Source organism: Arvicanthis niloticus, chromosome 24, assembly GCF_011762505.2.
Source record: "Arvicanthis niloticus isolate mArvNil1 chromosome 24, mArvNil1.pat.X, whole genome shotgun sequence".
Taxonomy (NCBI): Eukaryota; Metazoa; Chordata; class Mammalia; order Rodentia; family Muridae; genus Arvicanthis; species Arvicanthis niloticus.
The window spans coordinates 42,689,692-42,709,168 of NC_133432.1; the positions used below are offsets into that span (position 1 = coordinate 42,689,692).

The 19,477-nt window shown below is 44.3% G+C and overlaps 1 protein-coding gene across 2 annotated transcripts in view; it reads left to right on the plus strand.

The window, feature by feature from the left end:
* Flt1 (fms related receptor tyrosine kinase 1) overlaps window positions 1-19,477 on the plus strand; it is a 161,927-nt gene that overhangs the window by 39,537 nt on the left and 102,913 nt on the right. For both annotated transcript variants that reach the window (XM_076923906.1, XM_076923905.1), the window contains exons 4-10: window positions 1,142-1,266; window positions 3,040-3,202; window positions 3,304-3,440; window positions 6,532-6,706; window positions 8,009-8,126; window positions 10,668-10,837; window positions 11,737-11,896. In XM_076923906.1, coding sequence (XP_076780021.1) covers window positions 1,142-1,266; window positions 3,040-3,202; window positions 3,304-3,440; window positions 6,532-6,706; window positions 8,009-8,126; window positions 10,668-10,837; window positions 11,737-11,896 — 1,048 coding nt within the window. The remainder of the gene's footprint in view (window positions 1-1,141; window positions 1,267-3,039; window positions 3,203-3,303; window positions 3,441-6,531; window positions 6,707-8,008; window positions 8,127-10,667; window positions 10,838-11,736; window positions 11,897-19,477) is intronic.

The window sequence follows — 19,477 nt, forward strand, 5'->3', positions numbered from 1 at the left end:
GCCTCTGCTTTTGTTCTTAAGGTGCTGTTTTAGGATTTGTGTTATCAGTTCAGGGCCCACTCTCCTTAGCTTAGGTAATCACATCGTTTCCATCTAGAGCCCAATCAGAAGGACAAAGGACCTCACCAGTCCCACCCTTAACCAGCCACTGTGCAGCCACTGTGGGTGTTTGACACCCATTGCTTGCTGACAGCTCTTGTTTCCCTAAAACTGTTAGCATCCAGTTTTGAGAGGACCAGCTGGCAGGCCTGGGGCCTTTTCTTTCACACAGGACTTCTGGCCCCCAAAGGCTGGAGCCATGTCTGAGAGTCAAGCACACAATCAGTCTTGAAGGAATCATCATTTGAGGATATCGATGATTCCTGAAGACAAGAGCAGGGTGGACAGTGAGAGTGTTTCTAGGGAAATCTGATGATCGTTCTAGTTCTGGAGGAGTTACAAGGGAAGAATAATAGTAGCTGAGAATTCTCCTTGCCCCTCAGGGGCAATGCCACACTTTCAAAGGAGATGTTTTGGTGATTCTGCAAAGGCTCCTCCAGACCTCTCTGCAAGCTTTGCTCTTAGCAGATAAACCTTGCACGTAGGAGAAACAGACCTAATCACCTATGAAATGCATGCATTTCCCAGCCACTCCTCAGTCATTCCTAGGCTACTGGGCAAGGTCTGGAAAGCCTTCAAGTGCTGCCCCTGCCATTCAAATGATAATCCCTTCCAGTCTGCTTACTTCTGCCTTGCCTCTAACTCTTCCAAGTAGCAGCACCTGTGTTTTCCTGGTGGTCACAAAAGACCCTGGAAGGTACTTCCCGGGCACTTAACATAGCTGAGGTTTATGCAGAGTCCCCACCACCCCCTTATCCCTCATTGCACTTCAAAAGATTTGGTGGTCCCTGTAACCTCATTGCATATTAAGGCGGCAGGGTAAATCCCACTGAAGCCAAGAACTAAATGAGAAACTTTGTTGCTTTTGAGGACAGGCACATAGGAAGAAGGCCAGGTTCAGAGGCAAAGCACAGACTTCTGCACAAAGAGGGTACATCAGGCAGTGACTGCAGCAGAGTCCCAGGGACATCCTGGCTACAGGATTATGTCTTACATGCTTATGTTCTCAATTACTTATATGTGTTTTTTTCCCCTCATTCAGATGCAGGGAGTCCCTTCATAGAGATGCACACCGACATACCCAAACTCGTGCACATGACTGAAGGAAGAGAGCTCATTATCCCCTGCCGGGTGACGTCACCCAACATCACAGTCACTCTGAAAAAGGTAAAACTCAACAACATCACTCACAGGATGGTTTTGTTTCAAATGGGTGTTATAGCATTTTAATTTTTTTTTAAATGACTCTGAAATAATTTTCTATCTGGGCTTCTCAGTAGACTTATCTGGAACATCCTTTTCCTACCAAGAAACATTACGAAGAGTTACCACCACCCCCCCCCCAACCCACCCTGTATATTTAAGTGGAGTCAAACCAGAAGCATAAATCGAAATAATGAAAGAACCGAAATCCTGACAGTTTTGATGTATTGTCACGGGAGCTGTGTGCTCACGTGGACAAGCTGGTATCTGGGGGGATCCACTGCCCAGGGACATAGCAGCAGCTTGCATTATCATCTGCTCCCCCACCCCCACCTGCCACCACCAGGTGTGGGTGTCATATAAAAGGACTATCTGCCACCCCAGTTCTCTGTCCCTGTTCCCACATGTTCCCTGCTGGTCTCTCTCCCCTCTGTCCTTCTCTGTCCCCCATCTCCGCCCTCATGGCTCTGCTCCCATCTGTCTGCCTCTACCTGTCCCCAGGCCCTCACTCTCTTCCCTTCCCCCAAACAAACCCCCTTTATACTAGATCTGTTGCACGGCCTGGTTTCTCATGGGGGGACCTTGGCATGGGCCCACAGGGTACCCCCTCGCTGCCTTCTGTTTCATAACAGCATCGGGGGAGTCACTGGATCTCCTACTTGGGACTCACACATAAGGAGCCAACCTTAGGTCTAAGTTTGTCATGTCCTAGTGACAAAGGCCTGGATGATACCCAAACTTAATCCCTTAGGGAAAAAGAAGGAAAGAAATCCATCTGTGGGACTCCTCCTTACACTCTAAGCTGCATGTTCAAAAAGGGAAAGACATTTACAGTCAAGCCTAATGAAGATGTGACTGAAACATCAAACCCATCTAAAGTAAGAGTCAGGCGGCTCCTGGAGCCGCTTATGAACCTTCCCATAGAGACGGTAGGAGGGTAAGGACCAGCCAGTCCCCACTCCCACCCCTACTCCTCCACTCTCTGCCAAGGCAGCACCTAGTCAGTCTACACAAGTAGGTAGCTGGCGAGCTTTTGGCAGTGGCTGAAATTGGGGAGCCAGAAGAATTTTGGCTGTGATTCATTGATGTCTGAAGTATCCCTCAGGGACAGGTTTGCGCCCCCATCCCATACGAGTCCTGTTGCCTGTAGGTGTCAGGGTTGGGAATAACAGGGGAGTCTTCTCAACTGCCCAAGAAACCTGCCCTAGGTGACAGGTTGCAAGGGACTCCTGGTCACGGTGGACCTTGATGTCACGCTCATGACTTCCCACCCAGTATTCCTCCTCATGTGTGTCCCTCTCATGTGTGTAAGGGGGCTGGAATTTCTGGGCTAGCTAGTTACATCAGCATCTTATTGGTGAGTCAAACAATGTGTGAGCACAAAAAGTTGTATATGACAGAATGTTCTAGATGGTGCTAACACATGAAGATAATCCTCCAGATCAAGTGGACAAGGGGGTGATTGTCTCTAGTCAGCACCGGGCCATCTTGCTATGTATGAGAATTCTCACCATCAGCCTTATGAGTGGGTGCAGCTTGTGGTCACAAGACTGGCTGTAAGTCACCGTGACCGATATGACTCAGCATAGTCGAGATACATTCGCCTCTGTGCAAAGGAGTAATGAGAACAAACTGGCGTTCTGACCCATGTGGTAGCTTTCACGGTGAGTGAAAAGCACTTATTGTGTTGACAACAGCACTACTGGGCTCGGTTAAGCATTGCTTCCTTCTTTGCAGTTCCCATTTGATACTCTGACCCCTGACGGGCAAAGAATAACGTGGGACAGTAGGAGAGGCTTCATAATAGCAAATGCAACATACAAAGAGATAGGACTTCTGAACTGCGAAGCCACGGTCAACGGGCACCTGTACCAGACAAACTATCTGACCCATCGGCAGAGTAAGTGCTGTCCTGAGGGTGTGGCCACCGGGCACGCTCCTCTGAAATCTGGCCTGCGAAATCCGTCCTTCTTAACATTCTTTTCCCTCTTGTGATTGCAGCCAATACAATCCTAGATGTCCAAATAACCCCGCCAAGCCCAGTGAGACTGCTCCATGGTCAAACTCTTGTCCTCAACTGCACCACTACCACGGACCTCAATACGAGGGTGCAGATGAGCTGGCATTACCCTGGTAAAGTGAGTGGAGACTTTTCTAGTTCTTCCTGGGCACTGTTTGCAGCTGCTTTGAGCAAGTGAAACCCCACTGAGTTTTTGAAGTGGGAAAACTTAGAAAACCCTGCTCCCAGGCAGGGCGGTACGGGTGGACAGGAAAGCGGCAGGTCTGAATGGTGCCTCCCTGGCCTGCCCGTCCCTGAATGCGATAGCACAGATCCTGACTTTGATGTCTGGGGGTTTGTTTTGAAGGGTCCGGGCTGCTGTTTCCACTGGTGAGTCTGGAAAGCAGGAGGGGGCATTTCGTCCTTGGAAACAGTGCATTGCGATTTCAAGATGAGAGAAGTTATCACCAAATACCAGGCAGGGACTATCTTTTGTCATAACAACTTTTCAAGAGACTGTCTTTGTCAGTGCACTCATAGAAGGTTCTGGCAGACAGTCAGGCACCTGACTGCAGTGTGTTTGCTAAAGATACTTCAACCCAGCCATCCAATACTGCATTTATTAATTGTCAAAGGGGCAATTCTGTCCTTCAAATAAAACCGAGAATGAAGATAGAGTCGGTTTCCTTATTCAGGTAAAACATCCTTGCAAGTACCAGTTATTTATTGATGTACACAGATGGGAAAGCAATGAGAAGCTGGAAAGAACATTCTGGCAGTACGCCCGCTCTCCTTTCTCATGTGCCAGTGTGATTTATGCCCCATGTCCCAAGTGCAGGCGTTTGTTATGTTATTCAGACTGCCAATCAAAATTAATTTATGATTAAATAATAAACAAAAGATTAATGCTTCAGCTCCAACCTGTTTTCACCAACTTTTTTTTCCTCCCCCCCTCCCCGTGGAAATAGAAAAACTTTGCAACAAAAGATGTAATATGGTCCCTGTGGGAGTTCTATTTTCTAGAACTACTGTTCTTCCATTTAAATTTAAATAAAAGTGCTGTAACATGAAGCAATCACTTCGGACAGAAATGAAATATTCTCAATAAATGTCAAGAGGGAAGAGAATTTTATCCAGTTCTTATTGCTATTAAGAATATTGAAACGGGGGGGCGGGGGGGGGGGAGGCTGAAGAGATGGCTCGGTGGTTAGTGCTCCTCTAGAGGACCTCATTTCAACTCCTGGCTCCCACATGGCAGCTTTCAACTGTCTGGAGCCCCATTCCAGGAGATCTGTGGCACCAGGGATTCACCTGGTGCATGCAGGCAAAATACACATATACAGAAAATAAGTAAATCTTTAAAAAAGTGAGAGAGAATATTGATACTGGGGGCTGGAAAGATGGCTCAGTGGTTAGAGCACTGGCTGCCCTTGTAGAAGACCTGGGTTCAATTCCTAGCACCTACATGGTGGCTCGTGGTCATCAGTGGTCCTAGGGAATCTGATGCCCTCCTTTGGTTTCCTCAGGCAGCAGGCACACTCATGGTGTACAGACATACAGACAGACAAAATACCCATACACAGAAAATGAATTAATAACAACTTAAGCACAGTATTAGTGCTATACCTGCCAAGCACCAATAACCTTCTAAAAACGGTACTGTCCAATAGAATTTCCTGGTATAGGAACAGTCTATGCCTGTCTTGTACAGTAAAGTGCATGCATTAGCCACTATGGCAGAGGAACACTTGAAGTGTGGCTAGCTAGCTACAGGGAGGCGTTCTTCATCTTGATTAATTGTATTAAACAGTCACATACAGCTAGTGCCTTCAGAAGTGGACAAGGCACTTGTAGAGGCCTGGATGAGTTGTTTCCCAAAGTGCAAGCCATGCCAACAACACACTTGGGAAGAAAACTCTTCAGAGGGGGAAGTCACGCCCCAGGCGGAGAGGCCTGTGACACTGGGGACCGATTCTGACTTCTCACAGCAGTGCCTGACAGTTATGTCTTTTGTTATTGCTGGGAACGATGTCGATGGTCTTACATACGTCTCTGCCAATAGGGAATTAAAATGCAGGTGGGTGAAAGCTGACTAAGCATGGCACAGCAAACTAGGTTCAAGACCCTCAGGTCCATCTGGATGGCTTCCACGTCTTTTCCCACGACCTTCCCCAGGGAAGGACTTAAGCGGAGGAAATGGCTATGTGTTATATGAGGAACAATGGCAGGAGATGGCATCCCATCTTCTCAGAACAGGGAGCAGGCCACCGTAGCCAATCAGACAGCTGAACGGGTTCTTTCCCTGAGATAAGGGTGGCTGAAACTACCTCTGGGTGTGTACATCCCACACCCCTCACCAGGATTTAGCAGAACTGATGACTATTGGTTGAGATGTGAGATAATGAAGATGGGGTGGCTGAAGCCACGACTTGAACCTTCCTGCCCATCCATAGGAAAGAGAACTTAGGTTTGTTCACAGAAACAGCACCAAGGAGTGTGAGGGGACAGACTACTGTTTAGAGAAGAGAGCCTGTGATGGCGAGAAATCACTAAATGCACGCCCAAGAGACCTGAGTTCCTTGTGTACTGTGGCCAGTTCTCTGTCACTTCTACCTCCTAACCGAACAAAACATCTCCAGGCTCTCCAGGTGCTCACAAGAGGCGGCTGACATAATGCACATGTGGCAGCCCACTTAAAAAGATGAAGTGCTGACACAGGCTGGCACTCATGTCTGACACACAACTAGACAGAAGCATAGTTTCCAAATGATGTGCTTGTGGTAGATCTGATGTACCTAACCGGAAGGAAGGAAGGAAGGAAGGAAGGAAGGAAGGAAGGAAGGAAGGAAGGGAGGGAGGGAAGAAGGGAGGGAAGGAGGGAAGGAGGGAAGAAGGGAGGGAAGGAGGGAAGGAGGGAGAAAAGAGGGAGAGAAAGGAATTAAAAAAGAAAGCTGTCAAAGTACTGATTTGAGGGCTCAGCACTGACGGCTCTCCCAGAGGTCCTGAGTTCAATTCCTAGCACCCATAAGGTGGCTCACAGCCGTCTGTAATGGGATCCAGTGCCCTCTTCTGGTGCGTCTGACAACAGCTGCAGTGTGTGTTCTTAAACACTTGTATACTTATAAATAAGTACATCTTTAAGAAAATACTGATTTGGGGAATGCTAGCGTGCTGTCACTTTCAGCAGGAGCAACGCTGACTTCCGCACTCACTGCGCATTCTCTTCGTAGGCGACTAAGAGAGCATCTATAAGGCAGCGGATTGACCGAAGCAACTCCCACAGCAATGTGTTCCACAGTGTTCTTAAGATCAACAGCGTGGACAGCCAAGACAAGGGGCTCTACACTTGTCGTGTGAAGAGTGGGTCATCATTCCGGTCTTTCAATGCCTCCGTGCATGTGTATGGTAAGCTGCGGAAGTGACGCACGCTGACGTAAGCACTACGCTTTCTGAGCACTGTAGGCAGTAAGAGCTGGGGGCAGAGGAGGGGGAAATCCATGTGGCTAAGAGTTATGCAACTACGAATGAACACTGCTTTCTCTTGAGCTCCGAAAGGCAAATTTAGCACATCGGGTACTCTTTACATGGAATACTTCTGGGAAGGGTGGGTGAAAGATTGCAAGAGCCTAAGGTGGGGAGAGGGCTAGAGCAAAACAGTGCCTTCTGGATGTGGCAGGGCTGCTGCACTCATGAATTCACGGCAGCTGTGACCACCTGCGCAAGATCTGCACAAGACCGACCGAGCCATTCCTGCATGGGAGTCACAAGGCCATACCGCTAACTGAGGAGCTATGGACAGCTGATGGCTCTGGCAGAAGGATAGTTAGTCTTTTTTAAGGGTATGGGCTCTGATAAGTCAATCATGCTCCAGTAGGTGGTCCCATACCCATAAGATTATGGATAACACTAATTGAAGTTAATCAGTTATTAAATAAAAGAGAGGATGTGAAGTTAGGGAACGGGCAGGAGATGGGGGCAGATCTTCAAGGAATTAACCTGAGGAGTAAGGGAGATGGATCTGATCAAGACTCGTCGTATGAAATCCCCAAAGATTAGTGCTAGCTTTTAAAAATACTGCTTTTGATTCGGAGAGTTTTGATTTTAGAAGTTTACTTTGGCTAGTAGCATAGATTGTAAGACGGTTACGAACTCGTCACTTACTGTCCCATGTAAACAAAGAATAATGTATTGATCACATTCTTTAGCACTTTGTCTGGGGGAAATTTCCCTGACTCGCCCGTGAAGTCGATGTAGAAAAATATGATAAGTTACTAGAAATTTAATGCTCCTCTGCCCTCAGTTTAATGATCACAGAATCCCAAAACAGTTGCTTAATTCTAAGTTGTAAATTCTCTAAGGACAAGTGAAAGGCAGGAGCTATGTATCCTTTTAGTTCCCACAGCTTGACTTTCAGCCCAGAGTCTTTCTTCATCTTTCTTACACCAGCTGGGTAGATTTTAGAAATACTCCTTTATTAGTGCGACAGATTTAGTTTGATGCTCCCTGTTGGCAGGTGACCGCTTTCTGTCTCTAGGACTTGCTGGCCCTTGACCCAAAGGCGTCATCTATTGATCAACACTTGGGTTTGTTGACAGGCTCCATCAGTTCTCATTGGTTGATCGCATGCATCTCCTCTTAGTGAGGGGGTGAGCCGACGTCTACATGAATGAATTCCTCCCTCACACACTGTCATTTCTTCTTTCAAAGAAAAGGGATTTATCAGCGTGAAGCATCGGAAGCAGCAGGTGCAGGAGACCATAGCAGGAAAACGGTCCTATCGGCTGTCCATGAAAGTGAAGGCCTTCCCCTCGCCAGAAGTCGTATGGTAGGACCGCAATCTTTTCTGGGTCACTTAAGACACTTTAAATAAGTGGGAAGATCATGGAGTTGAGCGACTGACACTCTTGAAAGAGACACTAAGAGAAGTTGCCCGAAGTAACTGTGGAGAGCTGTATACTGTGGTGACTTCTGGGTGGTGGCACTGGGGAGGGCTGGATGAACCAGAAGGCAGTGGCCAGGAGTAAAACAAGAGTTGAGATATTTGTGTGCTCACACCCTAAATCCCTGCTTCTTGAAACCTTCCTATGATGTCAACGCTCTCTGAGTGAGATGTGTTGGGCGTCACTCAGAGGCATCTTGAATGTGTAGAAGTGGTCCCTTGTAACAAGGATGCCAAAAATAATTCCTTTCTGTGTGGCTGCATTGAAAGTTCCAGCTTTGTTTTAAAATTCCAACAAACATTAATAGCGGCAGGACTTGTTCATTTGTAGGTGTGGACAAGTGGACCTACTTGAATTAATTATAGTTTTCTTTGGCTTACAGTTTGCATATTCAGAAATGCCTCACACAATTTTTTTTTTTCTTTAAAAAGTCAGACTAGTATAATACCACTGTGAAACAATGCAATCTGTTTAGAATCTGCAGTCATTTTGTTAAATTACTTTTTAATGCCATTATCTTTGGCTTCAAATCACTCCATTTTAAACAAAAGGTTTAACCACTCACAGTTGATTAGGAAAACAATCCATACAACACAGAAGCTCCGCCATTTTGGAAAATCCTCCCCAAAGTTTGTCTGGCCCCAGCCCTTCAGTGTTTGTTTGCAGCAAACTCAAATACTTACTAGGGAATTAAAGAACAAATCACAACTATATAGCACACCTTCATAGCACTGTAGTAGGAAATTAATGGATATTTTTGTTTCATAATATTTAAGAAGTTATTAGGACTTCATAATTGTCTTGCTAGATATACAAAATATAATTTAAGAAATGAAAAAATATTAAATTTAATAGAACAGTTCATAGTAATTTTATAACCAGAAAAAGCACCCTCTTTCCTGTCTAAACAGACCCTTTGTCTATTCAAGATGATTTCCTTAGTAACTACCTAGCAAGGAACGAATAAAATATAATATCCACTTTTGAAATGCTGTGTTGTTGATAGGGCATAATTGAACACTACTAAAATGATATTTGTAATCATTAAAATACTGCCTAGCTATTTTGATTGCCTTGGAAGTGAGGTCCATAGAGTGTGTTCTTAGGTCTGCAGGCCTGACTAAGAACCATTTCTGCCTCTTTCTACAGCAGGGTACACTCCTTACAAATGAAAGGGCCTATTGAAAGAACTGCACATTTAAATCGGGGGCTGGAGAGATGGCTTAGCCAGTAAGAGCACTGGCTATTCTTGCAGAGGGCCTGGATTCATTTCCCTGCCCCCACATGGAGCTCACACCAAATTGTAACTCAGTTTCAAGGGATCCAATGCCATCTTCTGACTTCTGTGGGTACTGCACACACACACACACACACACACACACACACACACATGCAAACGTAAAATAAAAATAAATAGCTAGGCAGTGGTGGCAAACACCTTTAATTCCAGCACTTGACAGGCCAGCCTTGCCTACAGAATGAGTTCCAGGACAGCCAAGGCTACACAGAGAAACCCTGCTTAAAACAACAACAACAGAACAAACAAATAAACAAAATAGAAATAAATATTACAAAAATGATAAAATATAAAATGAAGTTCTAGACTATCTGAGTTCAAAGGGGTCTTGAGAACATCTAGACGCATTCAGATGGGGCAGAGCCAGGACACCTGACTTGTCTAAACAGATGACAGCAAGGCATTGATTTTACATTCAAAACACTTTTAAATTCCTGTTGCTTGGTGCCTTTGATTGTTCTTCACTGCGGTTTCTCTATGGACAATTGGTTTAAGCATTTGTGTAATTAATAAGAATTCCACGTGAGCCCACAATAGGAGCCTCTATTTTTATTTTTATCAGGTTTAGTAGATCTGACTTACAAGAGTTCTCATACTTGAACTCCTTTTTGTTTTGTTATGTTTTTGTTTTTTGAGACCCGGTTTCTCTTTATAGCCCTGGTTGTCCTGCAACTCGATCTGTAGACCAGGATGGCCTTGAACTCAGAGATCCACCTGCCTCTTGTGCCTTCCCAGTGCTGAGAATAAAGGCGTGCACCACTGCACCCAGCTGAGTTCTCATACTTCTCATGGAGCCTTAAGGAGAACATAGAGTAACAACTTGAGGGACTAAGTCAGACCAGAACCTCTGAGTTAGTTCTTAAGCCCCAGTGGCCACCAGAAATAAAGATGAAATGAATAAAGATGAAATGTTACCCAGTCTAAACCCCTCACTTGCCTTTACCCAACAGTTAGTGCCCAAAGGTTTTTAAAAAACAAAAAACAAACAAACAAACAACAACAAAAACAGCACTGATGCTGGAAGACTCAAAACTAATCCACTTGAGGTTGTAAACAGAAACGGCACGTGCCGTCAAAGTGACATCACGCAGCGAATGAAGTGACTAACACACCATGCTGTTACCCACAGGTTGAAAGATGGCTCTCCTGCAACGTTGAAGTCTGCTCGTTATTCTGTGCATGGATACTCGTTAATTATCAAAGATGTAACTACCGAGGATGCAGGGGACTACACCATCCTGCTGGGCATAAAGCAGTCAAAGCTATTTAAAAACCTCACGGCCACTCTCATTGTCAATGGTAAGTTTAACGTGCGTGTGAGATCTGGGTCCTTGGGCAATGACCACTTTCTGGTTAGAAAGTTAGTATAAACTATCAAAGAAAACAAACTTAAAAAAAAATAGATTCTTAAGTTATATATATATATATATATATATATATATATATATATATATATATATATATATATTTGTGTTTTGCCTGCGTGATGTATGTATGTATGTGCACCACATGCATGCTTAGTTTCTGAGCAGGTCAGAAAAGGATGTCAACTCCCCTGGAACTGGAGTTGCAGATAGCTGTGAGCCAGCCTGGGAATTGAACCCAGGTCCTCTTGCAAGAGTAGCCAGTGCTCTTAACTGATGAGCCGTCTCTCCAGCCCCACATACATTTTTACATTCTTAAACCACTTCTAATGGTTGGGATGAGGTTCAGTAGTAGAGCACTTGCCTTGTAAGTCCCAAGCCCTGGTTCTATCCCCAGCACCACAGAAAAAGAGAGGAAAAACCACCACTCTCTGTCTCTACAATAATCACTTCACAATTTCTTTTTCATGAGTGTGTGTGTGTGTGTGTGGCCCTGGCTGTCCTGGATCTAGCTTTGTAGATCAGGCTGTCCTTGAACTCAGAGATCCGCCAGCCTTGCCTCTCAAATGCTGGGATTAAAGGTGTGCACCACCACTGCCTGGCCCCAACTGTTCATGTTTCCTTATCTTTTGTATGCAGTATGGCTTTTATGTATCACCAATTCGGTATTCGTACTGTGGAATCAAATAGGCATTTTTCTACATAATATGAACATTTTGGGGATGTTGCTCTTCTACCCCCTGTATCAAAACCAGTGTGACTGGTCCCATGTGAGATCCAGGAGCAAGTCCTTGAATCTGCCCTTGACGTCTATCTACTTCTCTTCCTCTCTAGTGAAACCTCAGATCTATGAAAAGTCCGTGTCGTCCCTTCCAAGCCCACCTCTCTACCCACTGGGCAGCAGACAAGTCCTCACTTGCACCGTGTATGGCATCCCTCAGCCTACAATCAAGTGGCTCTGGCACCCCTGTCACCACAATCACTCCAAAGAAAGGTAGGGACAGTTAACATCTTGAGTAATTTTTCAAAGATTAACTAGATTCTTTAATGACCACGGCTGAAATTTACTAGACGAATACTGAATTTGGGGCAGAGGCTTCCCCTGCGTTCAAGCCTGCAGACAGTAGCTATTCCTTCTCATTGAAGACACCCTACCCTTGGCTCATGGGATCATGGGAAGATGGGACAGAACCAAGGTTTCCCTGTAACCAAGAAGCTGTTATATGACTTGGTTAGAATTTGCATGCACCTTTTCCCAATGGAGTAGCCCTGCCAAGAGCTCTCTCGCTCTCCATCAGTCACCCTGGTCTTTCCACTCTTCGTTTTCTCGTCATTGGCTGGAATCCAAGTTCTTTCTAACACATGGCTACCGTTTCCTATTTTGGGCTCAGCTCGTGCTTTTCCATCTGTCTGGATTTTGCTTCCACCCATTGTCTGTCTCATAAGAAGTCTTTTCTTTTCTTTTCTTTTTTTTTTTTTTTAAATCAAACCCCAAGGCTCAGCTCTTAACGTTACCTTCCCTATGAACCCTCTGGACTGCCTTGTTCCCGCCCACTTCTCCTCCCTCCACAGTATGAGTGGCGGTTACCAGACACCATCCTCATTATGTCGGCCCACGTGCCCAGGTGTCTCTTCCTTAGGCTCTGGATCAGCCAGCTGCAATCATTTAGCAAGTGCTTGGTGTAAGCTTGTACAATGAATGCAACCCTCCCCTCTGTCAAACACCCGGCATTTTCCTCGCATCCTGTCCACAACTGATCCTTGTTTATTTTGTCTCCGTTTGTTTAGTCTGGAGAGATGATACCTGTGATAATTCATGGGAGGGAATTGGAGGAACAAGAATAGAATGGTCAAGCACTGAAACATTGAAAGTACCCAAGGGTTCTCATACTCATCTCATCTCTGTGATGCTTTTAACTCTGCCTGGAGAACGTTGGGGACGATTGCTATTAAACTGAAGCAAACAGTCTCCCAAACTATCTTGATAAAAAGCAAGCCCGGGATAATTCTGTGATGGCTGTTTGCTTTTCCAGGATCTTCCCGCAATTGCGATTCTCTGTCTGTGTCCTAAATCCTTGCTTAGGACATGGTATGATGATAGTGGAAAGTTACTGGTGAGTGGTAGAATTCATGAGAAGCAGCTATTCCCACACAAGCCTGATTTTTCATTTGAGAGTCATTTTCTAAGAATAGAAGTAGAAGTTGCAAAATATTTAGGACTTATGAACATTTCATTGAGAATACAAGAGAATGAACCACTGTGATTCTGTATTATTTGGCTAGTTTTAGTTAAGCGTCCATGCTTAGTGGATCTGTCTCAAATATTGGCATTTGTAGTAAATTAGTGAAAACTAGTCAGGATAAAAGTTTAGTTATATTTTTATGGATTAGAATAGCCTCTTATGCATATATTTAAATTTTTGTTTTAACAACATCAAACCTAAAGGTTCAGCATTGTTCTTAACTGAATTTTAAGAATAACCATGTTAGAAAAAATTCAGCTATGAGGACAGGACACCACCGTATCATGAGTTTGAGGTTTGTGAAATAAGGCGAGAGGGCCCAGGTGGATGCCGTATGTGTCACCTCGCTTTTTGATCTCTGTGGTGTGCAACCTTTCTCCCATTCTATGGAGGATGTTCATGAAGTCCTGGAAAGATGTCTTGCTCCTTTGAGAAAAAAAAAAAAAAAACATTGTAAGACTCAGAAATACTGCCTTAAATCTTTGTTGACCACTTGAATTACCCTGTTAAAGTCATTTTACTATTTCTTTTTAACTTCATTTAACAGCTGACAAGATAGACATGTGAGACGGGTGCTTCCCTTGGTGACATGAATCAGGTTGTGTCTCCTATGCTTATTTTTGAGTTTCATATTTGCATGGTAGTATCTATGCATGATCTTTGATTATAAATATGCCTAACATTTCAGAATGATTATACATATGTATAATAGTTGATGTGCAGAATAATTATTAGTGCTTAAATCTGAGACTCTAGTTCAAAGGCATATCTACAAATGACCACAGCCCAAGCACTAGTTTATTTTGGTATCTCAACATTATTAATTATATTTCCATGACCAGCCACTTAATATAGCCAAGTTAATAAAGATTCGAATCATTCGAATTCAGCATTTCCTAGACTCTGACAAATATTTTAAAACTTCAGAACTCCAATGAACCTAAAATTTCTTAGTTAAAAAATATGTGGCAAAATAATTTATGAAAATGAACTTTGTTTCAACTGAGTAATACTATGGTTTTTGTTTCCCCTGTAATTCATTCTTATACAGCATTTGTAAGATGCCCTGGCGGCCTATTACCCAGTAGGATAGCTATAAATAACAATTTTACGGTCTACAATGCAAAAAGATCTATGAAAAGATACTTGGTATTATTGTCACAAATAAATGATAAATGTTCAAAGAGACATCTATGTTTAAACATGATACAATGTGTATGAGTATGGAACTGTATAGCACCACATTAAATGTGTAGTTTATAGGGCTTTATGCATCAGCTTTAAAAATAAGACTAAGAATAAAGTGAGGGTATTATGTCAATTTCTATAACTAATGAGCATGAAGAAGTAATGGAAGGTTGCCCATTTTCCTGCCCTACACATTTGGATGGTGAGGTGTTCAGAGAAGGGGAGAATGTCTGGTGAATGTAACAGAATTCGATGGTCAGCACTGAGTGAAGGGGGTCTGGGGACTGTCTGTCTTGATTCTTAACCATCAGTAGAGACATCTAGTTATTTGCCAACCCTCTTTTGCAGTATCTTAGCATCATCCTAGGAAGCTTCCGCGGGAGCATTGAGTGTTGGGTGCCCTCCACACATCATCTGCTAACATAAATAAAGATGATTAAACACACTTCACAGGCAGAGGTAGCACGTCTGGGGAAAGCCCACGGTGACAGAGACATTTGAGACTGGGCTCTTACTACCATTTGGAGTACCACATTTCTTGGACACCCATACTAAGTCTCTTCTAAGGAACATGGAGGGAATTTTTTTTTTTTTTTTTTTTTTGCCTACATTCGAACTAATTTCACAACATGAGAAACGTTAGTGACCATTTCAGAAAAGCGAATGGGAAGGATGGGAAGCCAAACGCAATTTTGCTTTACTTTAAAAATAGAAGCCGAGTAAGTCTGAGCGGATACAAGTGGGTCAGAGGAAGAAAAAAAAATTAAGGAACTCAGAAGACTAAAATAAAAGTAAAAGGACGAGCAGAGAGGTGGGTGGGCAGCATGATGCAAGTCCACAGTTACTGATCACTCTGTTCATCCGTTCCCACCCCGGCAGGAAGCAGTTCTGTCCAGCCCTGTAAGAGGATAAGGCTCGGGTGGAGCAGAGCAGGCTGGTGAGCCAGCTGCCTCTCCCATAGCCCATACTCAATTGAATTCACTTGTCCCTTGATTTTAAAGAATAAAATAGGGGTAAGCCTCATGGGTGAAATGATACCCTTTTCCTTATTTTTAAAGATTTATTTTTTTAAAAAAAAGTGTGTGTGCATGTGTGTGTGTGTGTGTGTGTGCGTGCGTGTGTGTGTGTGTTTATCTGCTTGCATGCATACGTACCATGCGCATGCAGTACTTGTGGAGGCCAGAAGAGGGCATCAGATTCCCCCCTGGAACTGGAGTTACAGATGGTTGTGAGCTGTTATGAGGGTGCTGGGCATCGAACCCAGGTCCTCTGCAACAGCAGCCAGTGCTGTTAATCACTGAGCCATCTCTGCAGCCATGGTGCTATTCTTCACGGCAAGTCCCTGGTGAGCTCTGCTGCAGTGTTAGTACACTCACATGTGACATACTTAAGGTTTAAAGAAGACTGTGCAGAGCAAAGAGATTGGTTTCTACAGTGACAAGTGACAGCACAGGGCTGGCGACAAGGAGTCTGTCCCTGGAGATATGGAATTTCCGTGAGAGACTATGGAGAGGGGTTGGGCAGTATCTCCCTGTGCTCCCAGTCATCAGCCCTTTTACTTGTATGTGTTTCAGTGGCAGTGAGACCTTCGGGTGACTGAATAATGAATGTTTGAGCTCACGGTCACCTAATCTCCCACCACTTCTGCTAGCTTAGGCCATCTCCCCACTAGTAGCCAGAGCAACATGTTGGGGTTTTTTCTTTGCATTTTTTTTTTTTCTCTTTTTAAGAACTCAAGCTTGCTTTTAACATGTGTCTGGGTCTTTACTATAGGCCCAAGTCACTTTCTCTCTCATCATTTGCCATAGCTTTTGGCAACTGTCACAAACCTAGGCACACCTAGGAAGGGGGACTCTCAGCTGAGCAAATGCCTCTATCAGGTTGGCTTAGGGGCAAGAACGTGGGGCATTTTCTTCACTGCTGAGTGACACGGGAGGACTTGTTTCCTCTGTGGGCAGTGCCATCTCCAGGCTAGTGGGCCTGGTTCTATAAGAAAGGTAGCTGAGCAAGCCAGGGGAAGCAAGCAGGTAGCAGCATTCCTCCATGGTCTCTGCTTCTGTTCCTGCCTTGGCTTCCCTGGGTGATGGATTAGAACTTGAAACCAAATAAACCAAAAACAAACCAAATAAACCAAAAACAAACCAAATAAACCAAACCCTTCTCCTGGGCCCAGGTTGCTTTTGGTCAGTATTGTATCAGAGCAGTAAGAAAGCACCCATGGTCATGGCACCCACGGTCACAGTTTTAAATTCAGAGTAATAAATGACATCAATTTCAGAACAGATACAGTCACAAAGAATACTGTCACTCTCTGTAATGGAGAAAGTGTTGGACAGTATGGACTTCTTTCAAAACTGTCATTTCTAAGAATCCACTGTGCTGGCAGTGGTGGTGTACACTTTAAATACCAGCACTTGGGAGGTAGAGGCAGGCAGATCACTGTGAGTTTGAAGCCAGCCTAGTCTATATAGTAAATTCCAGCACATCCAGGCCTATACAATAAGATCCTGTCAAAAACAAACAAACAAACAAACAAATAAAAAACAAAGCAAAAAGCCCAAAACTAAAATGGTGATGGCCAATGAAATGTAGAAATCACATTAATATATTAGCTGTATCCCATAGCCAACCCAAGTGTATGACGTCAGCCATCCCATCACCCAAAGGTGTCAGAGCTACTGGCTGTGTTAAACATCACTTGCCACTTGTTCTGACTGTGTAGGGTCAAACGTGTTTGGTGGTTACTCATCGGGCATGGGTGTGTACCCGAAACGATCTATTACAAACACAATAGTGGTGCTAGAGACCTAGCAATTGAGGAAGTGGCTTCTACTCCTGGCACTGCCCCTGACCTCTGTGGGATTCTGGCTAGTTGGTTAACCTGAGCAACCTCGCCTCTATAAGAGGCAATAGCTGGCGTCCCCTTTCCTCTCGTCTCCAGGGATGGAGGAGCTCAAGGAGAAAATCACTTTAGAGCACACGTTTTCCTTCCCAAAACAAACAAAAAACAAACAAACAAAAATAACATCCCAGCTGATGTTCATAGACAATTGCCCTTAAATTGCTGCCTATAAATTATGAATTAACTGGAGATTAATGACAAATGAACAGAATATTTTAAAGGATGAAAGCAGAGTGCTTATGTAGGTAATATTCTGCCAAACAGAATCAGCTCTGTGATTTTTAACACAAATAATTACCAAGTAAGTGGGGGCGGGGGAAGCAGGGCTATGATGTTCAAGTGAGCTTGCTTAGTGTGTTTGAAACCCTAAATTCTGTCTTACGAGAGAGAGATGGAGGGGAGGGGAGACAGAGAACATGTCTGTGTAACCATCCGTCCACCACTAGCATCACGCCACATGTCCACTGGTGCCAGCCTGGACCATCTCTGGTAACCATGACCCAGCAGAGATACATCACCTCTGTCTCTAAAATTTTCCATGTCTTATCTAGTCTTTTTCCAATGAGCCTCCATAAGATGGAAAAGACAACACCAAAGTCTCAATTCGTAGAAGGCTAAATCATCTTTATGACTTTCTTGGCTAAACTAGTCGGTGGTCTAAGAAAAACTCAACAGATCCAGGATGGACCCCCAAACCACTGTTTCTAAAGCTCTTAAGTAGGTCACATATGGAGTCAGTGTAACCGAGTTACATCTGTGTTAGAAGACAAATAGAAAACATTATTCCCTGTCACTCAGTGACACTTTCCCATCTGGGAAACACACAATGTGCACCCCTGAGGGTGCACATGTAGAGAAAGCTTGCCAATTCAGGACTGTGTCATTCGCCCTTTGCTCCGCGGGAGGAGGGGTGGCCTACAAAATCAGGGAAAGATGGTCCCTGGAGTAGGACCGTCCTAATTGCATTCTTCTATTGTTTATATTTGCAAATCTGCTAGAAAAGCCGGCCAGGGTCATTAGGGCTGTGTCAGGGATAGCTCATTCTGGAGAATCATAGTTTGGGCACCACTGGGGTATGCAAAATGAACAGGACACAAACAAGACAATTGTTGCTGGCAGTTAATTAGAAATGTCCTCAAGGACTCAATTGAATCGATGGCTGGCAAGAACGTGTATTTGTTTTTACGCTGTTGCCATTTTAGGCCCTGAATTCTGTTCTCTTCCTTCAGAAAGAGAGTTTTTGTAAGTAAATTGAAAGAATCCACATGTGTTGGGGCAAACCGTGGGTCTGAGGGAAGCAGTCGTTGAAGAAGGCTGCATCTGTATGAATATGGTCACTTTTCTCCTGTTTTAATATCTACTGCACTGTTCTTAAATAATCTGAGACTTTCCACGCAAGGCTCTGACATCCAGTCTTTGCAGAGTGTGTCTAAGTCCGAGGGCTCCAATAAGGCATCCTGTAGGGAATTTTAATTGGCCACAAACAAAACCTAGAGTCCAAATGAGGATTTAAGAAGCCCGCTTGTCCAGGCCACTTGAGCAGGACATTTGGGAGCAAACTCAGCCAAGAAAACCCGGCCATCTGATACAAGAGACACTTATCAGTAGCCGAGAGTGAATGTTCACTGACTAATGAGACACTTCTTGTGTCCCCGTAGATAATTGTGAGATGAGGGAGCACCCCCACATACTGCCCAACTCAAATGTCCAGACAACGGCCCTTATTAATATTTCATACACAGTCCTGAGAACAGAAGCGCCACTTCATCTTCCAGACCAATGCCCCCTCTCCACTTGCCGAGCTTTATAAAATCTCACTCTTTGCCCACTCTTCATCCTACTGCAGTGAACCCAACAAGTAATTGTTTCCAATGAATTAACTGTCTCCTACAATTGCTATCAAACATTTCATTATGTGTTTTAAATTAAGCCAGTACACCGTGTCCTGGGAAGTCCGCACTGGTTTTCTTAGGATCTTCTCAGCAGGGTTTGGTATTGTTTCCCAGGATTCATGGTAGCAAAACATAGTGACACGCCGTTTAAGAAAATGCCTCCAGAAGATGGGCAGAGGCTTCTGGGTTATCTTTGGTCACATAAAGAGATGTTTAAATGTAGGGCAAGCATTTTTATTGTGAATCTAGAGAGTGATGGTCTGACCCAAGACCCTCAGCCGCTGAGTAAACAGGCTGGACCGTACATCTGTGTTCAGATGAGAAGTTTTAGATTTCTGACCTTTGACCTG